The sequence below is a fragment of the Malaclemys terrapin genome, chromosome 4 (assembly GCF_027887155.1).
Source record: "Malaclemys terrapin pileata isolate rMalTer1 chromosome 4, rMalTer1.hap1, whole genome shotgun sequence".
Taxonomy (NCBI): Eukaryota; Metazoa; Chordata; order Testudines; family Emydidae; genus Malaclemys; species Malaclemys terrapin.
The window spans coordinates 30504856-30526716 of record NC_071508.1 but is presented as its reverse complement, the minus strand read 5'-3'; the positions used below and the strand labels follow the sequence as shown (position 1 = coordinate 30526716).

The 21861-nt window shown below is 48.1% G+C and overlaps 1 protein-coding gene and 1 long non-coding RNA gene across 3 annotated transcripts in view; one reads left to right on the top strand and one right to left on the bottom strand.

The window, feature by feature from the left end:
• Positions 1-21861, bottom strand: part of KDM5B (lysine demethylase 5B) — a 201472-nt gene that overhangs the window by 112450 nt on the left and 67161 nt on the right. For both annotated transcript variants that reach the window (XM_054025626.1, XM_054025627.1), the window contains 2 exons: positions 7268-7355; positions 2558-2664 (listed from right to left, as the gene is read on the bottom strand). In XM_054025626.1, coding sequence (XP_053881601.1) covers positions 2558-2664; positions 7268-7355 — 195 coding nt within the window. The remainder of the gene's footprint in view (positions 1-2557; positions 2665-7267; positions 7356-21861) is intronic.
• On the top strand, positions 1343-17577 carry LOC128835832 (uncharacterized). The gene is made up of 3 exons (XR_008444705.1): positions 1343-1407; positions 1915-1980; positions 17260-17577. It is a non-coding gene; the product is annotated as an uncharacterized LOC128835832 (long non-coding RNA).

The following is a 21861-nucleotide window of genomic DNA, read 5'->3' as shown; positions in this document are numbered from 1 at the left end:
AACTTTGTTCTCCTTTGTGGTAGAAAGTATCAGAGGGGTAGCCGTGTTAATCTGTAGCCACAAAAACAACAAGGAGTCCGGACTCCTCATTGTTTCTGTGGTAGAATTTATATAAATCCCTTTGAAATTAAGAAATCACCACCAAAAGTGTTGAAGCCTGGGCAATCTATTTTGCTAAATAAAGAGACTCAATTTTATTCTTAGTACTGGAGGGATCTCCTGCTCTTTACTTTCAGACTGGTCTGTGCGCAAACACGTCAACATCCTGAGGCCAACTGCCTGGAGCAGCCACCAGAAAACAGGGGAATTCTGGTTATGGGAGCATCTTCCTTCTTCCTCAGAGTTAGTGGACTGGACCCGAGCCCTTCACCAGGAAGGCAACAGCTTTCTAAGCAGAGCCATTTGCTTTTGGACAGGGCAGGCCTTCAGTGCTGTGTCATGAGAGCTCCACCTACATCATCTAGGACAGGGGTCTCAAACTCAGATGACCCCGAAGGCCGCATGAGGACTAGTGCATTGGCCCGGGGGCCGCATCACTGACACCCCCCACACTGCCTCTGGCCCTGCCCCACCTCTTCCCACCCCTTCCCTGCCCCATTCCAATCCCTTCCCTGAAATTCCCACCCTAAAGCTGCCCCCAGGGGGTGCAGAAAGGGAGCAGGGTGCAGCGGGGGCTGAGGGCAGGGAGTTGAGGTGCAGGATGCTCATGGCAGGGAGTTGGTGTGTGGGGTACAAGAGGGGTGCGGCAGGGGGTCGGGGTGCAGGGTGCAGCAAGTGGCTCAGGGCAGGGAGTTGGGGTGTGGGATGCGGCGGGGGCTCAGGGCAGGGAGTTGGGGGTGCAGGAGGGGTGTGGGATGTGGCAGGGGACTCAGGGCAGGGAGCTGGGGTGCAGGAGGGGTGTGGGATGTGGCAGGGGACTCAGGGCAGGGAGCTGGGGTGCAGGAGGGGTGTGGGATGTGGCAGGGGACTCAGGGCAGGGAGTTGGGGGTGCAGGAGGGGTTCAGGGTGTGAGCTCCAGCCTGGTGCCGCTTACCTAGAGCGGCTCCGGGGTGGCAGCGGTGCTCACTGGGGCCAGGGCAGGCTCCCTGCCTGCCTTGGCCCCCGGCTCCATGCTGCTCCGTTCCAGGAAGCAGCTGGAACAGTGTCCCTGCAGCCCCTGGGGAGGGGGAGGGGGACAGGGTCCCCTGCTTGTGCTGGTCTTGCTACTCCTCCAGGTACCTCCCACTAAGCTCCCATTGGCCGTGGTTCCCTGTTCCCAGCCAATGGGAGCTGCGGGGGGCGGTGCCTGGAAGGAGGCAATGCCGGAGCCCTCTGCCTCCTTCCCCCTCCCCACGGCCCAAAGGGACGTGCTGCCAGCTGCTTCAGAGAGCAGCATGAGGCTTGCAGCGTCAGGAGGCAATCCCATGGGTAAGCAGAGGGGCGGGCAGGTGCGGGGAGCAGTGGGGAGCTTGGCGGGCCACACACAAGAGCCCCGCGGGCCGTGTGTTTGAGACCCCTGATCTAGGAGATCCACAGAAGAGGGAGCAGGCACTCCTAAGATTCACAGGAGCACCTGAAGGAGAGTAGGGGCAAATTTTTTGGAGGTAGAAGAAGGAGAGCTATGGAGTCTGGTGAACAGAAGCAGGAACTTAGCTAGTGGTAGGAAAAAATGTTACTGTTTAAAGCCTTGCTTAAACAGGGAACGACAGCAGTACTGCTGCAAGACAACTGAGGATAGAATAGGACTCCCAGTACCCTTTATTTTGTACCTCTAGGGTCTGGTGCAATCTTGTCTTCCAGTAACTATGCATTCCTCCCCCTCCCGCCTAGTAAAAGGGTATGTGTGTGAGAAGGATCCAGGCAGTGGGAAGGACTGAAAGGGCCCGTATATTGTCTTCTCCACAACTAAAAGTTTCCCTTTCCTTTGCTTTTTAGGAGAAGCATCTGCTATGTTGAACCAAATAGAGCATCTGAGTTAGAGTTCCAACAGTGGAGTAAGAGGTGGGTCTGCTAGAAAGCTGGGTGCGAAAACTCTTATTACATCTTCTTTCTAACTGGTACACCTACGAAGAGAATGGTTTCAGAGTAGTAGCCGTGTTAGTCTGTATCCGCAAAAAGAACAGGAGTACTTGTGGCACCTTAGAAACTAACAAAAGCTTATGCTCAAATAAATTTGTTAGTTAGTCTCTAAGGTGCCACAAGTACTCCTGTTCTTTCTACTAAGGGAAAGATCAGTAGATCAACCCATATCCAGAGTGATGAAGCCTGGAGAAGAACCAGGTTTCTTTTGACTGTTCTATCACAGTTGCTATTTTAAGGCAGTACTGTGGGGAAGGATAGAAATTATTTCAGTTGAAACAGGGTGAAATGAAATTACTTTATTTCCTGCTTATGACATGAAATCCTGATGGTACCTATGTTCCAGCAGGCATAGACACTCTGTTTGTATTCCTATGACTGGAATGAGAGTAATTCAGGAAACTCCCATTCCCACTACCTATGCTATACTATGTGCCCAGCTCTAACCCAGGACTGTCTGCAATTAGAATTAAGTGCCAGAAGGGCAGGGAGTACTCACTGCATTAGTGCTTTTTTTAGAACGCCCTTTTGATTTCTCTCTCTCCAAGTCTCTTTGTTCTCTTTTCTCAGCAGGTTCTCGTTTCACTGTGCCAGGCATTTCCTTCTCTGATCCAGGAAAGGAAAATTAGACTATTACTTGGTTTAACAAATATTTCACAGCATAAACAGTATTTGAAGCATGTATTATCATATCATTATATACATTTGGAGGGGCTCTCTTTCTGAGTGAATCTGTTCCTATTGAGATATGGCTACTGCAATGGCTATGCTCATCTTTAGGTATCTGTGCAAAGACTGCCAAAGGTGCCAGATTTTGTGGGGGTTGTGTAATATGGACACAAAGGACACCAAACATATTTTCATGTTACTTTAGGCAGCACTTGAACGCCTACCTGGAAAGGCTAGTATTATCAGGATAAAACAAGCATGGGATCATAAACAGATGCAGGCCACTCCAAACACGTATGATTTATTTAGAATTGATATTTTAAATAGTTTCAAGTATCAGAGGGGTAGCCGTGTTAGTCTGGATCTGTAAAAAGCAACAGAGTCCTGTGGCACCTTTAAGACTAACAGATGTATTGGAGCATAAGCTTTCGTGGGTGAATGACATGCATCCGACGAAGTGGGCATTCACCCACGAAAGCTTATGCTCCAATACATCTGTTAATCTTAAAGGTGCCACGGGACTCTGTTGCTTTAAATAGTTTCAGTGATCCAAAGGACTTAAAAAAAAAAAAAAAAAAGGACGAATGCAATTTCAGGTTCATAGACATGGTTGGATTATTCTTTAATGGGACATTTCACAGGGACACAAAAGAAACAACACTATAACGTCCTATGATGATTTTCATACTTTATTTTCTTGCAATGGCAACTGCCCTGAGAAAATATCCCAAAAAACAAAATAGGTACCAAAAGGAGTCTTCTGGGAAGGGAAGCTCTTCATATTGCTTTCTAGCAACCCCACCCCCATCCCCATATATCTGCTCAAGCAGCACAACGACAGGCACTCCTCAGAATAAGGGAAAGCTGCCACAATGTAGGGTCTTTGGGGGGGTATGCAGTAAAAGAAGAACATGCAGTGATCCTCAGGGCTCCAAGTGGAACTCTGCAGGTTATAAGTTAAGGTGCACTATGCTAGGAGAAATCTGCTGTGAAATCTGGTTTGTTCTCTAAATCTGACAGATCATCAGGGTGGACAGAAACAGGTGATGAGATATTAAATTACATTAAGAAATATAAATATTGATCCACATGTTAACACAAATTACAACTCAATCTCATTGTTCAGAAATATTGTTCATACCCAAGTTTATTTTAAAAAAATCTGCAAAGTCAAACAAGTCTACAGTCCGGGTTTGTGAGAGAAAATCAAGAAATGGGACAAGTCATCTAGGGAGTAGTTTTGTTACTTTTTAAATAAACTAAATAGTTTTCAGATTTGTTCTACTGAACTCAGTCAACAATTTTTATTCTTTATCAGGATATCATGGATCATTTATTCTATTAACCTAGAATTGTTTATTATAGTGACTTGGAAGCACCACTGTAGTTAAAGTTGTATCATGACATCTGTTTTAAAGGTCAATCTTTCTAAGGCTATGTCTACAGTGGCAAAGTTTTTTTTTTAACCAAAAATTTAGTCAATGAGCAAAAAGCATAAAAGAAAATCATTGTTGCACGTTTACGCTGTCCTCCTCTGTCAGCATAGCACGTCCACACTTGGGGTAGTAGCATCAATTGTGAGAGCAATGAATTGTGGGTAGCTATCCCACATTTCAGCTCTCCACCTTCTACTGCTACGTATTGTGGGATGATGGAGTGGATCGCAGCACATCATTGGTCCGGGCTCAATGTCCCATGATACCTTGCTTTCCATCACTCCATTCCATGTGCTTGAGTCTTCGGTTCATGGCATTTTTAAACATCCCTTCTTTTCTGCTTGCCCCACCATCTGTCTGAAAGAATGGATCCGCACGGCTCTCCCATGTTCTGCTAGCTATCAGTAGCACATCCTAAATAGCAGTGCAGTTAATCGTGAAATTCCAAACTCAGTGGGATGCATAGTTGCCTGACATGCTGTCTGACATCGATAGGAGCAACATTAGATTATTTTTGGCATTCTTGACACAGCTGAACATGGTGCACCCTCGCTTTTCAGCTCGGGAAACTAGCACAGAGTGGTAGGTTATGCAGGTCTGGGATGACTAGCAGTGGTTGCAAAACTTTTGGATGAGGAAAGCCACCCTCAAGAATAGTATCCCTGATAATGTCACGGCAAACCTGGTGGCTGAACTTTGTGACTTTGTCCTCACCCACAACTATTTCAGATTTGAGGACAATTTACGCCTTCAGGTCAGCAGGCCTGCTATGGGTACCCACATGGCCCCAACATTTTTATGGTTGACTTAGAACAACGCTTCCTCTGCTCTCGTCCCCTAATGCCCCTGCTCTACTTGTGCTACATTGATGACGTCTTCATCTGGACCCATCGGAAGGAGGCCCTTGAGAAATTCCACCGGGATTTCAACAATTTCCACCCCACCATCAACCTCAGCCTGGATAAGTCCACACAAGAGATCCACTTCCTAGACACTACAGTGCTAATAAGCGATGGTCACATAAACACCACCCTATACCAGAAACCTACTGATCACTATACTTACCTACATGCCTCCAGCTTTCATCCAGACCACATCACATAATCCATTGTCTACAGCCAAGCTCTAAGATACAACCACATTTGCTCCAATCCCTCAGACAGAGACAAACACCTACAAGATCTCTATCAAATATTCTTAAAACTACAATGCCCACCTGCTGAAGTGAAGAAACAGATTGACAGAGCCAGAAGGGTACCCAGAAGTTACCTACTACAAGACAGGCCCAACAAAGAAAGTAACAGAACGCCACTAGCCATCACCTACAGCCCCCAACTAAAACCTCTCCAGCACATCATCAAGGATCTACAACCTATCCTGAAGGACGATCCCTCACTCTCACAGACCTTGGGAGACAGGCCTGTCCTCGCTTACAGACAGTCCCCCAACCTGAAGCAAATACCAGCAACTACACACCACACAACAAAAACACTAACCCAGGAACCAAACTCTGTAACAAACCCCAGTGCCAACTCTGTCTGCATATCTATTCAAGGGACACCATCATAGGACCTAATCACATCAGCCACACCATCAGGGCCTCGTTCACCTGCACATCTACCAATGTGATATATGCCATCATGTGCCAGCAATGCCCCTCTGCCATGTGCACTGGCCAAACCGGACAGTCTCTACGCAAAAGAATAAATGGACAAAAATCTGACGTCAGGAATTCTAACATTCAAAAACCAGTAAGACAACACTTCAATCTCCCTGGACACCCAATAACAGACTTAAAAGTGGCAATTCAACAACTTCAAAAACAGACTCCAACATGAAACTGCAGAACTGGAATTAATTTGCAAACTGGACAGCGTCAAATTAGGCCTGAATAAAAACTGGGAATGGATGGGTCATTACAAAAACTAATTTCCCCCTACTGTTACTCACACCTCCTTGTCAACTGTTTGAAATGGGCCACCCTCATTACCACTACAAAAGTGATTTTTCCTTCCTGGGTATTCTACTGTTAATTGAATTGTCTCGTTAGACTGAGACCCCCCCTCCCCCATTGGTAAGGAAACTCCCATCTTTTCATATACTATGTATATATATCTGCTACTGTATTTTCCACTCCATACATCTGATGAAGTGGGTTCTAGCCCACAAAAGCTTATGCCCAAATAAATTTGTTAGTCTCTAAGGTGCCATAAGGACTCCTCGTTGTTCTTCCTGGAACTGTGTGCTGAGCTCGCCCCAGCCCTGCAGCACAGGGACACCCAAATGAGAGCTACCCTCTCGGCGGAGAAGCACATGGAGATCACAACGTGGAAGCTGGTGACTCCAGACTGCTACTGGTCGGTTGCAAATCAGTTTGGAGTCGGGAAGTTGACTGTTGGGGCTGCGTTAATGCAAGTGTTGAGGGCTATTACTCGCATCCTGGTGCAAAGGACCATGACTCTTGGCAATGTGTGTGAAATAGTGGATGGCTTTGCAGAAATGGGTTTCCCTAACTACGGAGGGGCGATAGATGGCACAGGACCACCTTGCAACAGCGTAGATCAATAGGAAGTGGTACTTCTCCATGGTGTTGTGGATCACCACAGGCATTTCACTGACATCAATTCGGGGTGGTCTGGAAAGCTGCATCTTTAGAAACATTGGCCTGTACAGAAAGCGGCAAGCAGGAACTTTCTTTCCAGACCAGAAGATTACAGCAAGGGATGTTGAAATGCCCACAGTGATTCAGGGTGACCCAGCGTACCCCTTAATGTCATGGCTCATGAAGCCATACACGGGAAATTTAGATAGCAGTAATGTTCAACAATAGGCTGAGTAGGTGCAGGATGACAGTGGGATGTGCATTTGGCAGATTGAAGGCACACTGGTGATGCCTTTATGGCAGGTTAAATCTCAACAAAGATAACATTCCTATGGTCATAGCCGCGTGTTGCATGTTGCACAATATTTGTGAAGGTAAGAGTGAAAAGTTTGGTTGGGGCGGATTGCTGAGGTAGAATGCCTGGCTGCTGCTTTTGAGCATCCCTCCTGCAAGCAGCAGCATCACATTCATATTTTGTTTCCTCCCCCATTGTCCCACTTACCATTTGCAGGTGTACATCCCATTCTGCGCCTCAAATTATGAGTTTTGGCTTCTGGGGTTTCATCTGACTCCATTTTAATATTAGTAGCCTTAAAAAATAAATGGTCATATTTAGTAATTGAATATCTTACTCAAACTTCAATTCTTCAGTTCTGAATGTTATATTTGTAACCCAGATACTGTTCATTACACACTACATTGTTCAGAGGTAAAAAAGACTTACTTACCTATAGCTTAAATAGATCATCAGTAGAGACCCACACTCTCAACATATACCTGCACACTTGAAAGACCAAAACCTTCTGAAAAAACTGACCCTTGGGAGACCACGTGGCCTCTGCTTCAAGCTATGTAATGCTCCATTGAAAGGCCACCTGAAGGGCCCTCATCATCAGTTCCTTCCACCTCCTCAATGGCTGTTTAGGCTCTGAATAAATGGGGATGAAGGGTGTGGAGCATTCATCTAAATCAATAACCTATTTGAAATACTTATGCTACAAGCAAGTAACTCTTCTTAGTCGTTCCAATATTATCACTACAGATCCCCACTCTTGGGAGGATCAAGAAGGATAACATCTAAAAGACTAGGAGAACTTGTGGCACCTTAGAGACTAACAAATTTATTAGAGCATAAGCTTTCGTGGACTACAGCCCACTTCTTCAGATGCATATGAAGTGGGCTGTAGTCCACGAAAGCTTATGCTCTAATAAATTTGTTAGTCTCTAAGGTGCCACAAGTTCTCCTGGTCTTTTTGCGGATACAGACTAACACGGCTGCTACTCTGAAATCTAAAAGACCGTAGGGCTGCACTACTGAAACAGGCCTCCAACCTCACGCCACATCAGGAAAGCAATGCTACATGGAAAGGTGGACTGAGCTTCAAGTAAAAGCTCTGCAAATCGCCACAATGAGCAGATTTCTATGGCAGGCCCTGGAGGTGGCCTTGAACCTGGTAAGAAAACACCCCAATACATTGAAAGACTAGTATGACTAGTAAATCCAAAATCCACTTTTGGATACAAATCTCAATCCACTTGGATAAACACCAAGAGAAGATGGCTAATGGTATTAGGCTCAGAGGACAAGCTACAGTCAGTCTGGGAAGCATTCAATGATTTTGTCCTATTAAGATAAGAGGTCTTTTAGTATGTAAAGTTTGTAACCTGGCTTCCCTTAGAAAAGGGAATATGGCCTAGGGAAAAATTTATTGTGTGAATCAGATGATAGTCCGACAAGTCTCAGGGAATAAAAGTTTAGCATGGGGATGCTTATTCTTACAGAAGACGAGGCATTACAGGTCATCCATCAGTCCTGCTATTGCCAGACATTTTGTGAATACTCCCAGTGCCATGGAATCCAAAGGGCAGAACCCTCTACTGATAATGGTTGAGCATCTCTGTGAATCACAGGTACTTCCTGTGTCGGCCTGGTAGCTATCTATATGAAAGTATGTATCCTGTAAGGTTAGAGACTGAAACAAGATTTGTGCTCAGAGAGAAGGAATAATGGAAGCAAGAGTTACTATCCTAAACCTCAGATGGTGTATGTATTTTATGAGTCTCCTCAGGTCTAGGGTAGGATGAAGACCCCCTTTCTTCTTCAGAATGATGGGAAGCTTCTGCCCCTGAACTCTATTTAAACATCCCCTATGGCTCATAGATGATGCAAAGTGGCCAGGCTCTTGTGAGCAGGGTCTTTACATAAGAACATAAGAATGACTATACTGGGTCAGACCAAAGGTCCATCTAGCCCAGTATCCTGTCAAGTGATCCATCCCATCTCACATTCCCAGCTTCTGGCAAACAGAGGCAACCCAACAGATTTAGTTGGGGTTGGTCTTGCTTTGAGTAGGGGGTTGGACTAGATAACCTCCTGAGGTCTCTTCCAACCCTAATCTTCTATGATTCTATGACAACACCCTTGCCCATCCTGGCTATTAGCCACCGATGGACCTATCTGTCATGACCTTATCTATTTCTTTTTTTAATGCTGTTAGTGTCTTGGCCTTTAGAACATCCTCTGGCAAGGGAGTTCCACAGATTGACTGTGCATTGTGTGAAGAAATACTTCCTTTTGTTCGTTTTAAACCTGCTGCTGATTAATTTCATTTGGTGACCCCTAGTTCTTGTGTTCTGAGAAGGAGTAAATAACACTTCCTTGTTTACTTTTTCCACACTGGTCAGAATTTTAGAGAACTCAATCATATCCCCCCGTAGTCGTCTCTTTTCCAAGCTGAAAAATGATAATCTTATTAATCTCTCCTCATATGCCCCAGATCCCTAACCACTTCTGTCCATCTCTGCATCTTTTCCAATTCCAATTCCTGAAGAGGGACAAGGAAGGGAGGTAGAGGTAGGGGGTAAAGAGCAGAATTGTATGTATTAGCCATGGATGATGATCTCCAACATCCATCTATCCTATGGTATGGCAGACCATACCCAGTGAAACTGAGCAAGGTGGCTTCCGAATGCCATACTCTCTTCTCTGGACTGGATCTGATGTGGCTCCCAACAGTCCTGTCAAATTTGCTGACGTGTCATATGGATCTTCACTGCCAAGAAAGAGGAAGGCTAGTGCCTTCTGTTGTACCTTGGCTTGGCACAGTACTTGTGTTGCCAGGAATAACAGGACAGCGTTGTTGCTCAACTGGGGTTGAGGACAATATGGCTTGCACTATGCGTGTAAATCCTGTATGGCGGCTTTTGAGTCTTAATGAGTTCAAAGCACTGTCTATATGTTCTTAATAGCGCTCTCCTCTCAAAGAACAAGTCCTCCCTCATGGCATATACTCCTCTTGGGATGCCTGGAACCACGTTGTGCTGCATATTGTTACTACAGTGGCAGTACATTTGGCCACAGTAGAGGAGGCCTCAGCTTATAAGGCCATCTTGGCCAGCAATTGGCCTTCCTTAATTATGTCCCTGATCATCTCTCTGATGTCATGCAGAAGCTTAAACAGGAAGGCGGCCATCCTGTTCTACTGCTGAACTAAGAAAGTTGGGATGAGCATAGAAATATTTAAACCCCATTGCAGGGACCTCCACTGCTTTGTTAATCACTTCACAGGGATATTATTGTGGCTGGTGTCTGCCACAGGCTTTAGAGCTTGGGTCAAGGACAGGGTGGATAAAAATCAATGCTTTAAAAAAAAACAAAAAACAAAAACCCCATTTTTTTTATTTAAATCGGATTTTTTTGATAAAATGCTTTTTGAGGAAAAAACCTCTCTAAAAATAGTTTTACTTAAAATACATTATAGCTCAAAGATATCTCATCATGGAATAGGGATTATAAATTCTAATTCTATAGTATGAGACAATATATTCATGTAATGTTTAAAAAAAGTTTTGTAAATGAGTTCCAATAGTTCATGGATTAGGGACCCAATCTTATGGGGTTCCACAGGCTTCTGTATAGGTTATTTAGGTTAATCTTTCTATCTACCCAATGGGACTCAGTGCTCAGTCTAGAAGATACCATCAGAGATGCTTAAGTTTTGCAGTTCTCAAACTGTGGATTTGTGTCTCCAGAGGTAATATGCTTGTTAACAGCAAAATTTTTTTACAATAAATAAATAAATATATAGAAGTGAGAAATAACAGACCTCAACCCTATTGTCCCTCTGCAAATTTGTGTACAGAGTCAGAGTCAATCTCTTTCCTCTCTCTAAAAGTGCAAAGTTTCAAAAAGTTCAATGAATAGAAAATTGTTGGGGGTGGAATAGATCTGGATAAGAAGTCTGGAGATAAATGTGAGAAGTGAGGGACATATGCTTGTTTTGTTAAAATATTATGTTTGCTGTTCTTGCCAAACCAACTCCAACAGAGGGGAAGTGCGATAGACATGAGCAACACATCTCGAAGAACGCCAGTTACGGAACAGGTAACGGTCCTTTCTTCTTCAAGTGCTTGCTCATGTGTATTCCACAGTAGCTATGCCTGATGGAGGTGGGTAGGAGATCACAGACTCCCTGGCTGAAGCATAGCTCTACCGAAACCAGCGTCATCCCCGGCGTGTGAGACAATCGCGTAGTGCGAGGTGAACGTGTGCACTGAGGACCAGGTAGCAGCTCTACAGATGTCCTGGATAGGGACATGGGCCACAAAGACAGCCGACGAGGCCTGAGCCCTTGTCGAGTGCGCCCTCATGATAGGTGATGAGGGAACCCCTGCTAGGTCGTAGCATGTGTGGATGCATGATGTAATCCACTGGGAAAGCCTCTGGGTGGAGATCGGTTGACCCTTCATGCGCTCGGCTGAAGCAACAAATAGTTGCGAAGACCTGCGGAATGGCTTAGTCCGATCTAGATAAAAAGCCAGTGCCCTACGTACATCGAGCATATGGAGGCGGCGTTCCTCACTAGAGGCATGAGGTTTGGGACAGAGGACAGGCAGGAAGATGTCCTGGCCCATGTGAAAAGCGGAGACCACCTTAGGGAGGAATGCAGGACCCGTACCTTGTCCTTGTGAAAGACTGTGGTGGGGGGGGAGTCGCAGGTCAGGGCCGAGCTCCGAAACCCGCCGGGCTGACGTCATCACGAGGAAGGCTACCTTCCATGAAAGGTGAGACCATGAGCACGTGGCTAGGGGCTCAAACAGGGGCCCCGTGAAGCGGGATAATACCAAATTTAGATCCCACTGAGAACAGGGGGTCTAGGGTACGGAAAAGACCCGTCTAGCCCTTTAAGGAAACGCCAGGTCATGGTATGGGAGAAAACCGAGCAGCCCTGGACTGGTGGATGGAATGCCAATATAGCCGCCAGGTGCACCCTGACGGAGGAAGGCACCAGGCCCTGAGTTCTAAGGTGAAGGAAGTACTCAAGGATAAGTTGGAGCAAGGAAGACATTGGGGAAGTGCTCAGCCCGCCCACCCACCTGGACCACTTCGCCAGGTAGGCTCGGCGCGTGGATGGCTTCCTACTTTCTAGGACGACACACCTGACCCCCTCTGAACACCTTCTCTCCTCTGCATCTAGCCATTGAGCGGCCACGCTGTCAAATGGAGGGTGTCCAGGTTGGGATGGAGGAGGCGGCCCCGGTCCTGGGAGAGTAGGTCCGGGCAGAGCAGCAATGGCCATGGAGGGGCCACCAGCAAGCCTAGGAGGGTCCCGTACCAATGTTGCCAGGACCAAACTGGGGCAATCAGGAGGACACGTGCCTTGTCCATTTTCACTTTCTCTGGGACTTTCCCCCGTTCCCTCTCATTGGCAAAGGCGTAGAGGAGCTGGCCCGACCATGACAGGAGAAAGGCATCTGAGATCACGTTCCTCCCCACCCCCCTTCTGGAACAGAACTGGTGGCAACGCCGGTTCTGTCAAGTCGCAAATAGGTCTACTTGGGGAGTACCCCATGCTCGGAAGAGCTGGTGAGTGACCACTGAGTGGAGCAACCGGCCTGGGTATTGGCAGGTGGAAAACCTTCAGGGAGATGTCGTGGGCTATACAGAACTCCCAGAGGCTGAGGGCTTCCTGGCAGAGGGCCAAGAACCTGGCCCTGCCTTGCCTGTTGATGTAAAACACCTTGGCGGTGTTGTCCATGAGTACCCTGACCACCTTGCCACACAGTTGTGTGCTGACCGCCACACAGGCTAGTTGTATTGCCCTGAGCTCCTTGACATTTATGTGAAGGGACAACTCCACGGTCGACCACATCCCCTGGGTCTGTGAGTTCCCTATGTGGGCCCCCCAGCCCAAGTCCCATGCATTGGACATGAGGTCTAGTGACGGGGTCATGTCCCGGAAGGGAATGCCCTGGAGCATATTGTCCGGGCAGGCCCACCATTGGAGCGAGATGATCACCGGCACCAGTACCGTGATGACTTTGTCCAGCCAGTCTCGGGCCTGGGAGAACTCTGAGGCCAGCCAGAGTTGGAGGGGCCTCATCCGAAGTCTGGCGTGCCAGACCACATATGTGCATGCCGCCTTGTGGCCCAGGAGCTGCAGGCATACCCTGGCCGTAGTCACGGGGAACTCCGTAACTGAGGCTATGAGCCCCTTCAGGGTCTGGAACCAGCCCAGAGGAAGGGAGGCTGTGGCGGCATCCAGGAGAGCGCCTATGCACTGCGCCGGAATTAGTGTCGACTTGGCCTCGTTTACTAGGAGGCCTAGGTTGGCACACATAGCCAAGAGCAGCTCCACATGGTCCTGTACCTGAGAGCGCGAGCTGCCCTTGAGCAGCCAGTCGTCGAGCTAGGGAAATATCTGGACCCCCTAGTGTCTGAGGTAGGCTGCCACTACCGCCATACACTTTGTGAACCCCTGGGCACGGTGGACAGGCCAAATAGAAGGACCATAAACTGGTAGTGGTCCTGTCCCACCAGGAAACCAAGGAAACATCTGTGCCCCTTGAATATATGGATATGGAAGTATGCGTCCTGAAGGTCCAGGACCACATACCAATCGCCAGGGTCTAGAGCGGGTACGACACATGCCAGAGAGACCATGCGGAACCGGCATTTTACCATGAACCGATTGAGGTCTTGTAAATCCAGGATAGGCCTGAGCCTATCGAGATAAGGAAGTAACGGGAGTAAAACCCCTTTCCCTGGAATTCCCTTGGAACTCTCTCCACAGCTCCCAAGCTGAGGAGCCGACCCACTTCCTGCTCTAGCAGGGGTAAATGTGAGGGGTCTCCCCTGCCATCGGAGGAATCATAGAATCATAGAATATCAGAGTTGGAAGGGACCTCAAGAGGTCATCTAGTCCAACCCCCTGCTCAAAGCAGGTCCAATTCCCAGCTAAATCATCCCAGCCAGGGCTTTGTCAAGCCGGGCCTTAAAAACCTCCAAGGAAGGAGACTCCACCACCTCCCTAGGTAACGCATTGCAGTGTTTCACCACCCTCCTAGTGAAATAATTTTTCCTGATATCCAACCTGGACCTCCCCCACTGCAACTTGAGACCATTGCTCCTTGTTCTGTCATCTGCCACCTCTGAGAACAGCCGAGCTCCATCCTCTTTGGAACCCCCCTTCAGGTAGTTGAAGGCTGCTATCAAATCCCCCTCATTCTTCTCTTCTGGAGACTAAACAATCCCAGTTCCCTCAGCCTCTCCTCATAAGTCATGTGCTCCAGATCCCTAATCATTTTTGTTGCCCTCCGCTGGACTCTTTCCAATTTTTCCACATCCTTCTTGTAGTTTGGGGCCCAAAACTGGACACACTATTCCAGATGAGGCCTCACCAATGTCGAATAAAGGGGAACGATCACGTTCCTCGATCTGCTGGCAATGCCCCTACTTATACAGCCCAAAATACCGTTAGCCTTCTTGGCAACAAGAGCACACTGTTGACTCATATCCAGCTTCTCGTCCACTGTGACCCCTAGGTCCTTTTCTGCAGAACTGCTACCTAGCCATTCGGTCCCTAGTCTGTAGCAGTGCATGGGATTCTTCCGTCCTAAGTGAAGGACTCTGCACTTGTCCTTGTTGAACCTCATCAGGTTTTTTTCGGCCCAATCCTCTAATTTGTCTAGGTCCCTCTGTATCCGATCCCTACCCTCTAGTGTATCTACCACGCCTCCTAGTTTAGTGTCATCTGCAAACTTGCTGAGAGTGCAGTCCACACCATCCTCCAGATCATTAATAAAGATATTAAACAAAACTGGCCCCAGGACCGATCCTTGGGGCACTCCGCTTGAAACCGGCTGCCAACTAGACATGGAGCCATTGATCACTACCCGTTGAGCCCGACGATCTAGCCAGCTTTCTATCCACCTTACAGTCCATTCATCCAGCCCATACTTCTTTAACTTGGCGGCAAGAATAATGTGGGAGACCGTATCAAAAGCTTTGCTAAAGTCAAGGAATAACACATCCACTCCTTTCCCCTCATCCACAGAGCCAGTTATCTCATCATAGAAGGCAATTAGGTTAGTCAGGCACGACTTCCCCTTTGTGAATCCATGCTGACTGTTCCTGATCACTTTCCTCTCCTCTAAATGTTTCATAATTGATTCCTTGAGGACCTGCTCCATGATTTTTCCAGGGACTGAGGTGAGGCTGACTGGCCTGTAGTTCCCCGGATCCTCCTCCTTCCCTTTTTTAAAGATGGGGACTACATTAGCCTTTTTCCAGTCATCTGGGACCTCCCCCGATCGCCATGACTTTTAAAAAATAATGGCTAATGGCGTTGCAAGCTCACCCGCCAACTCCTTTAGCACCCTCGGATGCAGCGCATCCGGCCCCATGGACTTGTGCACGTCCAGTTTTTCTAAACAGTCCCGAACCACTTCTTTCTCCACAGAGGGCTGGTCACCTTCTCCCCATACTGTACTGCCCAGTGCAGCAATCTGGGAGCTGACCTTGTTCGTGAAGACAGAGGCAAAAAAATCATTGAGTACATTAGCTTTTTCCACATCCTCGGTCACTAGGTTGCCTCCCTCATTCAGTAAGGGGCCCACACTTTCCTTGATTTTCTTCTTGTTGCTAACCTACCTGAAGAAACCCTTCTTGTTACTCTTAACATCTCTTGCTAACTGCAACTCCAAGTGTGATTTGGCCTTCCTGATTTCACTCCTGTACGCCTGAGCAATATTTTTATACTCCTCCCTGGTCATTTGTCCAATCTTCCACTTCTTGTAAGCTTCTTTTTTGCGTTTAAGATCAGCAAGGATTTCACTGTTTAGCCAAGCTGGTCGCCTGCCATATTTACTATTCTTTCTACACATCGGGATGGTTTGTTCCTACAACCGCAATAAGGATTCTTTAAAATACAGCCAGCTCTCCTGGACCCCTTTGCCCTTCATGTTATTCTCCATGGGGATCCTGCCCATCTGTTCCCTGAGGGAGTCAAAGTCTGCTTTTCTAAGTCCAGGGTCCGTATTCTGCTGCTCTCCTTTCTTCCTTGTGTCAGGATCCTGAACTCGACCATCTCATGGTCACTGTCTCCCAGGTTCCCATCCACTTTTACTTCCCCTACTCGTTCTTCCCTGTTTGTGAGTAGCAGGTCAAGAAAAGCTCTGCCCCTAGTTGGTTCCTCCAGCATTTGCACCAGGAAATTGTCCCCTACGCTTTCCAAAAATTTCCTGGATTGCCTGTGCACCGCTGTATTGCTCTCCCAGCAGATATCAGGGTGATTAAAGTCTCCCATGAGAACCAGGGCCTGCGATCTAGCAACTTCAGCTAGTTGCCAGAAGAAAGCCCCGTCCACCTCATCCCCCTGGTCTGGTGGTCTATAGCAGACTCCAACCACGACATCACCCTTGTTGCTCACACTTCTCAACTTTATCCAGAGACACTCAGGTTTTTCTGCAGTTTCATACCGGAGCTCTGAGCAGTCGTACTCCTCTCTTACATACAACGCAACTCCCCCACCTTTTCTGCCCTGGCTGTCCTTCCTGAACAGTTTATATCCATCCATGACAGTACTCCACTCATGTGAGTTATCCCACCAAGTCTCTGTTATTCCAATCACATCATAGTTCCCTGACTGTGCCAGGACTTCCAGTTCTCCCTGCTTGTTTCCCAGGCTTCTTGCATTTGTATATAGGCACTTAAGATAACTCATCGATCGTCCCTCTTTCTCAGCATGAGACAGGAGTCCTCCCCTCCTGTCTCAGGGGGGTGGGAGGGCAGGGATAAGAGAAATTGTAGTGTGTAGCCCTGGGAAATGGTGTTGAGGACCCAATGGTCCAATGTAATTCGGGACCATTCCGCAAGGAACGCACACAAGCGGTTGCTGAAGGCAAACTTTATTGGTAAGAGGGTCCTCTCGGGGGACACCCGGGTACTCTCCTGCAACCAGTCAAAAGTGCCTCTTGCCCTGCTGTTTGCCACTCGAGGGTCCAGGTTGTGGGGCAGAGCAAGACTGCCTTTGAGGTCACCTCCTTTGGGTCTTGGACCTCTTGTAGGGGGGGCTCATATTTTGGCTGGGGAGCCGGGGCGGGAGCCTACGGCTTAGGCTTTTCCTTGGGCGGGACGAAAAGCCCGAGGGTTTGAAGAGTCGTACATGAGTCCTTCATGCCATGAAGTTTCATGTCTGTTTGTTCCGGAAACAGGTCCTTGCCATCAAAGGGAAGATCCTGCATCAGACACTGCGCTTCCATGGACAGCCCAAGCAGCAGTAGCCACGACGCCCTGCGCATGGACCGAGCAGCCGTGTCAGCTGCATCCAATGCTGCCTGCAGAGCAGCCTTCACAGCAGTGGCACCCTCCTCTATGAGCGCCTTAAATTCCTTCCTTTCGCTGTCCGGAAGGGAGGGTTCAAATTTAGGCAGTGACCCCCACAGGTTAAACTCGTAACGGCTGAGGAGGGCTTGGTGGTTGGCCACCCGGAGCTGGAAACTGGACGACGAATAAAGTTTCCTACCAAATGAGTCCAGCCTTCTAGAGTCCTTATTCTTGGGTGTGGGTCCTGGTTGACCCTGTCTCTCCCTATGATTTACAGACTCCACCACTAGGGAGTTGGGGGCTGGGTGGGTATAGAGATACTTGTGCCCTTTTGTGGGCACAAAATATTTGCGCTCTGCCTTCTTCGATACTGGCGCAAGGGAGGCCGGCGTTTGTCAGAGGGCACTGGAAATGTTAGCCACCCCTTCGTGCAGTTGCAGGGTCACTCTACCCAGTGCTGAAAACAAGAGGACACTGAAGAGCAAGTCTGAGGGTGCCTCCATCTCCTCAGTTTGGAGATGGAAGCTCGACGCTACTTGTTTCAGTAGCTCTTGGTGAGCCCTGAAGTCCTCCTATGGTGCGGAAGGGGGTGGGGCTGCAACCTTGTCATCCGGCGTGGAGGAGGAGGCTGGTACGGAGCTCTGCTACGGAGCTCTGCAAGTCGGTCGGCGCCACGGGATCTACCCCTTGGTCAGACTCCGCGTGCGGTGCCGAGGATCTGTGACCCGCCGATCTATCCCTTAGAGGCCTGGATAGTAAGGCGGAGGGAGCCTCCGAAGCCCCTGCTACCGAATGAGTCCCTGGCTGGGCATGCGCGGGGGGACCAAGGGGTCCACTAGCCCTGCCATGGGGGTCCTTGCCATTGACTATGCTGCGGCACCAGCGGGTCAGGTTGGCTGGGCTGAGACGTAGGGGGCCTCATGTGCGTCGAGGTCGGGATTACCAACGACTTATCGGTACCATGGGAGCGGTACGATCGATGGTGCTGAGAATGACGTCTGCCACAAGACCGGGACTCTGACGTCGAGGAACGGTGCCGTCTCAAGCTACTACTTCTCAAGATGCTACGGCGCCGAGATCCGCAACAGCGTGTAGATGGCGACCCTCACCGGGAGTTGTGGGCACAGTGCCTCGAAGAGAGAGGGCTGGAGCGCAAACGGTGACGGCGCCCGCGTCGGGAGCGGCTATGGTAGCTCCGACAAGAAGGGGGGTGCCTACAGCGCCTATGCCTGTCCCATCGATACTCTCTGCTCGGCATGGTACGGTGCCTGGAACTCCGATCCGACGGCACCCAACCAGACAACCTGGTGGGTGACGAAAGCGGAGGCCAGAGAGACTGTCCTGACAGGATGCTGAGCGGCGAGCGTTCCCGAGAGCGGTCCCTTGACCGGGATCTGCATCGGGTTGGAGTAGACGGTCTAGAGCCCAGCGGCGGCTTGCCTCTAAAGTGGGGCCCGGGTGCCGGTGGTGCCCCGGGTACCTGCAAAGTCATAATGTCTCAGGCCGCCTGCAGAGCCTCCGGTGTCGAAGGCATCCGGACATCCGGAGAGGCCTGAGTCGACACCACCAAGCTGCTCCACTCGACATGAGTCAGAGCTCTGGAGCCCGGGGGGGAATTGGGGCTGCCAGACGCGGGTCTAGCCTCTCCCCCTGCTTTCTCTTGATGCCGCTGAGATGATGGGGCCTCTGTTTCTTAGATGGAAAGTGGTGGGCCATCAGAAGGTGCTGGGCGATCACTGCGCACCGAAGACAAGGTGCCCGGTGCCAAATCCACTCGGCGCACCAGGGTTGGGGCCAGTGCTGACTCCATGAGAAGGGCCCGAAGTCTAATGTCTCTTTCTTTTTTAGTTCTAGGCTTAAAAGGACCTGCAAATCTTACAGTGGTCACTAATATGGGATTCACTCAAGCAGCGGAGACAGTCAGCGTGCGGGTCACTTCTGGGCATCGAAGCCTGCAAGAGTCGCACGATTTAAACACTGGGGCCTGGGGCATACCCCGGCCCGAATGCTAACTGAACTGAAACTTGTTGAACTAACTAACAGGTACCACTAACAACGAACGATGAGTTCTGGGACGAGCTGCAGCGAAGCGAAACTGGAGCAGTAGTTCCGACGCACACTCACTGGCTTCAAGAAGGAACTGAGGGTGGGGGGAGCGTGCGGCTCCCCTTATAGCGCGCTATAGAGGCGCCACTCCAGGGGTCGCAGCAGCACTCCCACTACGGGTACTGTGGCGAGCACACACACCTACTGTGGAATACACATGAGCAAGCACTCTAAGAACTAGGAGTGGGGGGGGGGGAAAAAGAAGGGTGCTGGTGTTCCATCGCCTCATCTGTGGGGCATGCTGAAGGCAGAATGCCAGGGTTGTGCACATGCAGTGCTTGTGCAATGTTGAGCGTTTTGGTCTCCAAGCCAGACAGAAGCTGCAGTGAGCATAAACGAAGGGGAAAAGGCAATGTTGTGTACCTTATAACTTGGCTCAGTCTCAATGGATTTTCATGGAGACAACAAAAAGCATTTCCCTGATACTAGGGCTTTTCCCCTGTCAAATTTCGAAGTCCTTCTGCAAACCATGAAGGAATTGGAGCTCTCACCCCCTCCCCCAAAAGTCAAACATTTTTCTAATAGAAAGCGTCAGGCAAATTTAATACATGGATTGCTTCCTCTCCCTCAATATTTAGAATAAGGCTGCTGTTGTAGGAAGGCATATATGAAGAATAAGTAGGTTTAGGACAGCTAATAATTACATATAGTCCTGAATAATTACAGATAAGAATTAGGTTTAGCCCTGAATGTAATTAAGTTAGTATTTCATAGTCCTGGGCCAGCTGCTGTGAAGTTTCTGGCCGAGATTTTCAGAACTGACTGTGATTTTAGGCGCCTCCATTTTTGGATACCCAACTTGAGACATCTTAACGTTTTCAGAAACTGGTGCTCAGCACTTTCAGAAAATCAAGTCCCTTAGAATTACCTCAAATTGAGAGCCCCTATATTGAATCACCTGTCAAGTCCTCTACTCTTGTAGCAGTGGCAATCCCAGTCACCAGTCTATGGTATAAAACCTAAGTATTAGCAATTATACTCTCCCAACAAACCAAACCCCTTCCAAAGAACAGATTAGTAGATTCCAAAAGGGACCATTGTGATCATCTAGTCTGACCTCCTGTATAAACACAAGCCATAGAACTTCCCCAAAATAATTCTTTTGAACTAGATTACAGTGTAAATTAAAAAAAAAAAAAAAAAATCTCGGATTTAAAAATGGCCAGTGACGGATAATCTACCATGACCCTTGGTGAATTGTTCCAACAGTTAATTACCCTTACTGTCAAACATTTATGCCCTATTTCCAGTCCAAATTTATTTTCAACTTGGCAGCCATTGAATCTTTTTATCTGCAAGACTGAAGAGCCCATATAAAACATTAGTTCCCATTTCAGTACCTATAGACTGTGATATAGTCATCTCTTAACATTCTCTTTGTTAAACTAAAGAGATTATTTCTAATTTACTCACTGTGGTTTAAGGACATAAAATTACTCAGACAAATTGGTATATTACATCGTTACAAGGTGAATTAGCATTAAAGGGGATATGATTAAAAGTATTTTTAAAAACTCCACAAATGTCATTATCTACGTCACACATCCCACCCCTTCGATTTTATGGGTGAGATTTTTGGGATGTATGCACTTAACTACTTTAAGTGGGTTGAAAATTCCAGCCTTTTTATTATTTATATTACATCAATGTCTAGAAGACCTACTGAAAATTAGGGCCTCAATGTACTAGGCACAGTACAAATACACAATAAGTGATAGTCCCTGCCTTGAAGGAATTACAACCAAAATAATTTAAATATGTTTATTAAAACTGTTTATGATCAGTGTCTGAGTTTGGAAAATGAAAATGTTTAAGTCTGTTTCACTTGCTTATAGTTTGATATAAGCCGAGCAAAACAAAAACAACTTTCCATTAGAATTTTAAAGTTCATGGGAAAATTTTCATTAGATTTAGACTTTGAGAGACTGATTTCAACAAAACCTAATTTGGGTGCAAATTTCATTAATGTCCCTGCTGGACAAAATTTTACCCAAAAACTAAGCATCATCCCCACCCCACACGAATGACTATACAACTGCATTGCAAGTATAGGGGATGCTGGTGTAGGCAGTGTGACCCACCGATCACAGCTGGGCTGGGGTCTGCATGTCAGGGACAGTAGTCACTGAGCAGGAATCAGAGGAATCGCTAGAGCCAGGCTCAGTAAGCAAGAGTTGGGGTCAGAATCAGGCTGAGATCGGAGTCCAGAGATAAGGAGACAAGGTGAAGTCTGGAGTCACAGTAGGCCAAAATCTGTGTGCCTGCCCACCACACAACTTCCTAGGTCAACCACCAGGGTTAAATAAGGCATCTGGCCAATCAGAGGGCTGCAGGGTACTGTCACTCTGGCTCCCTTGGGTGGTACTTCCTGTGGTACTTCCTGT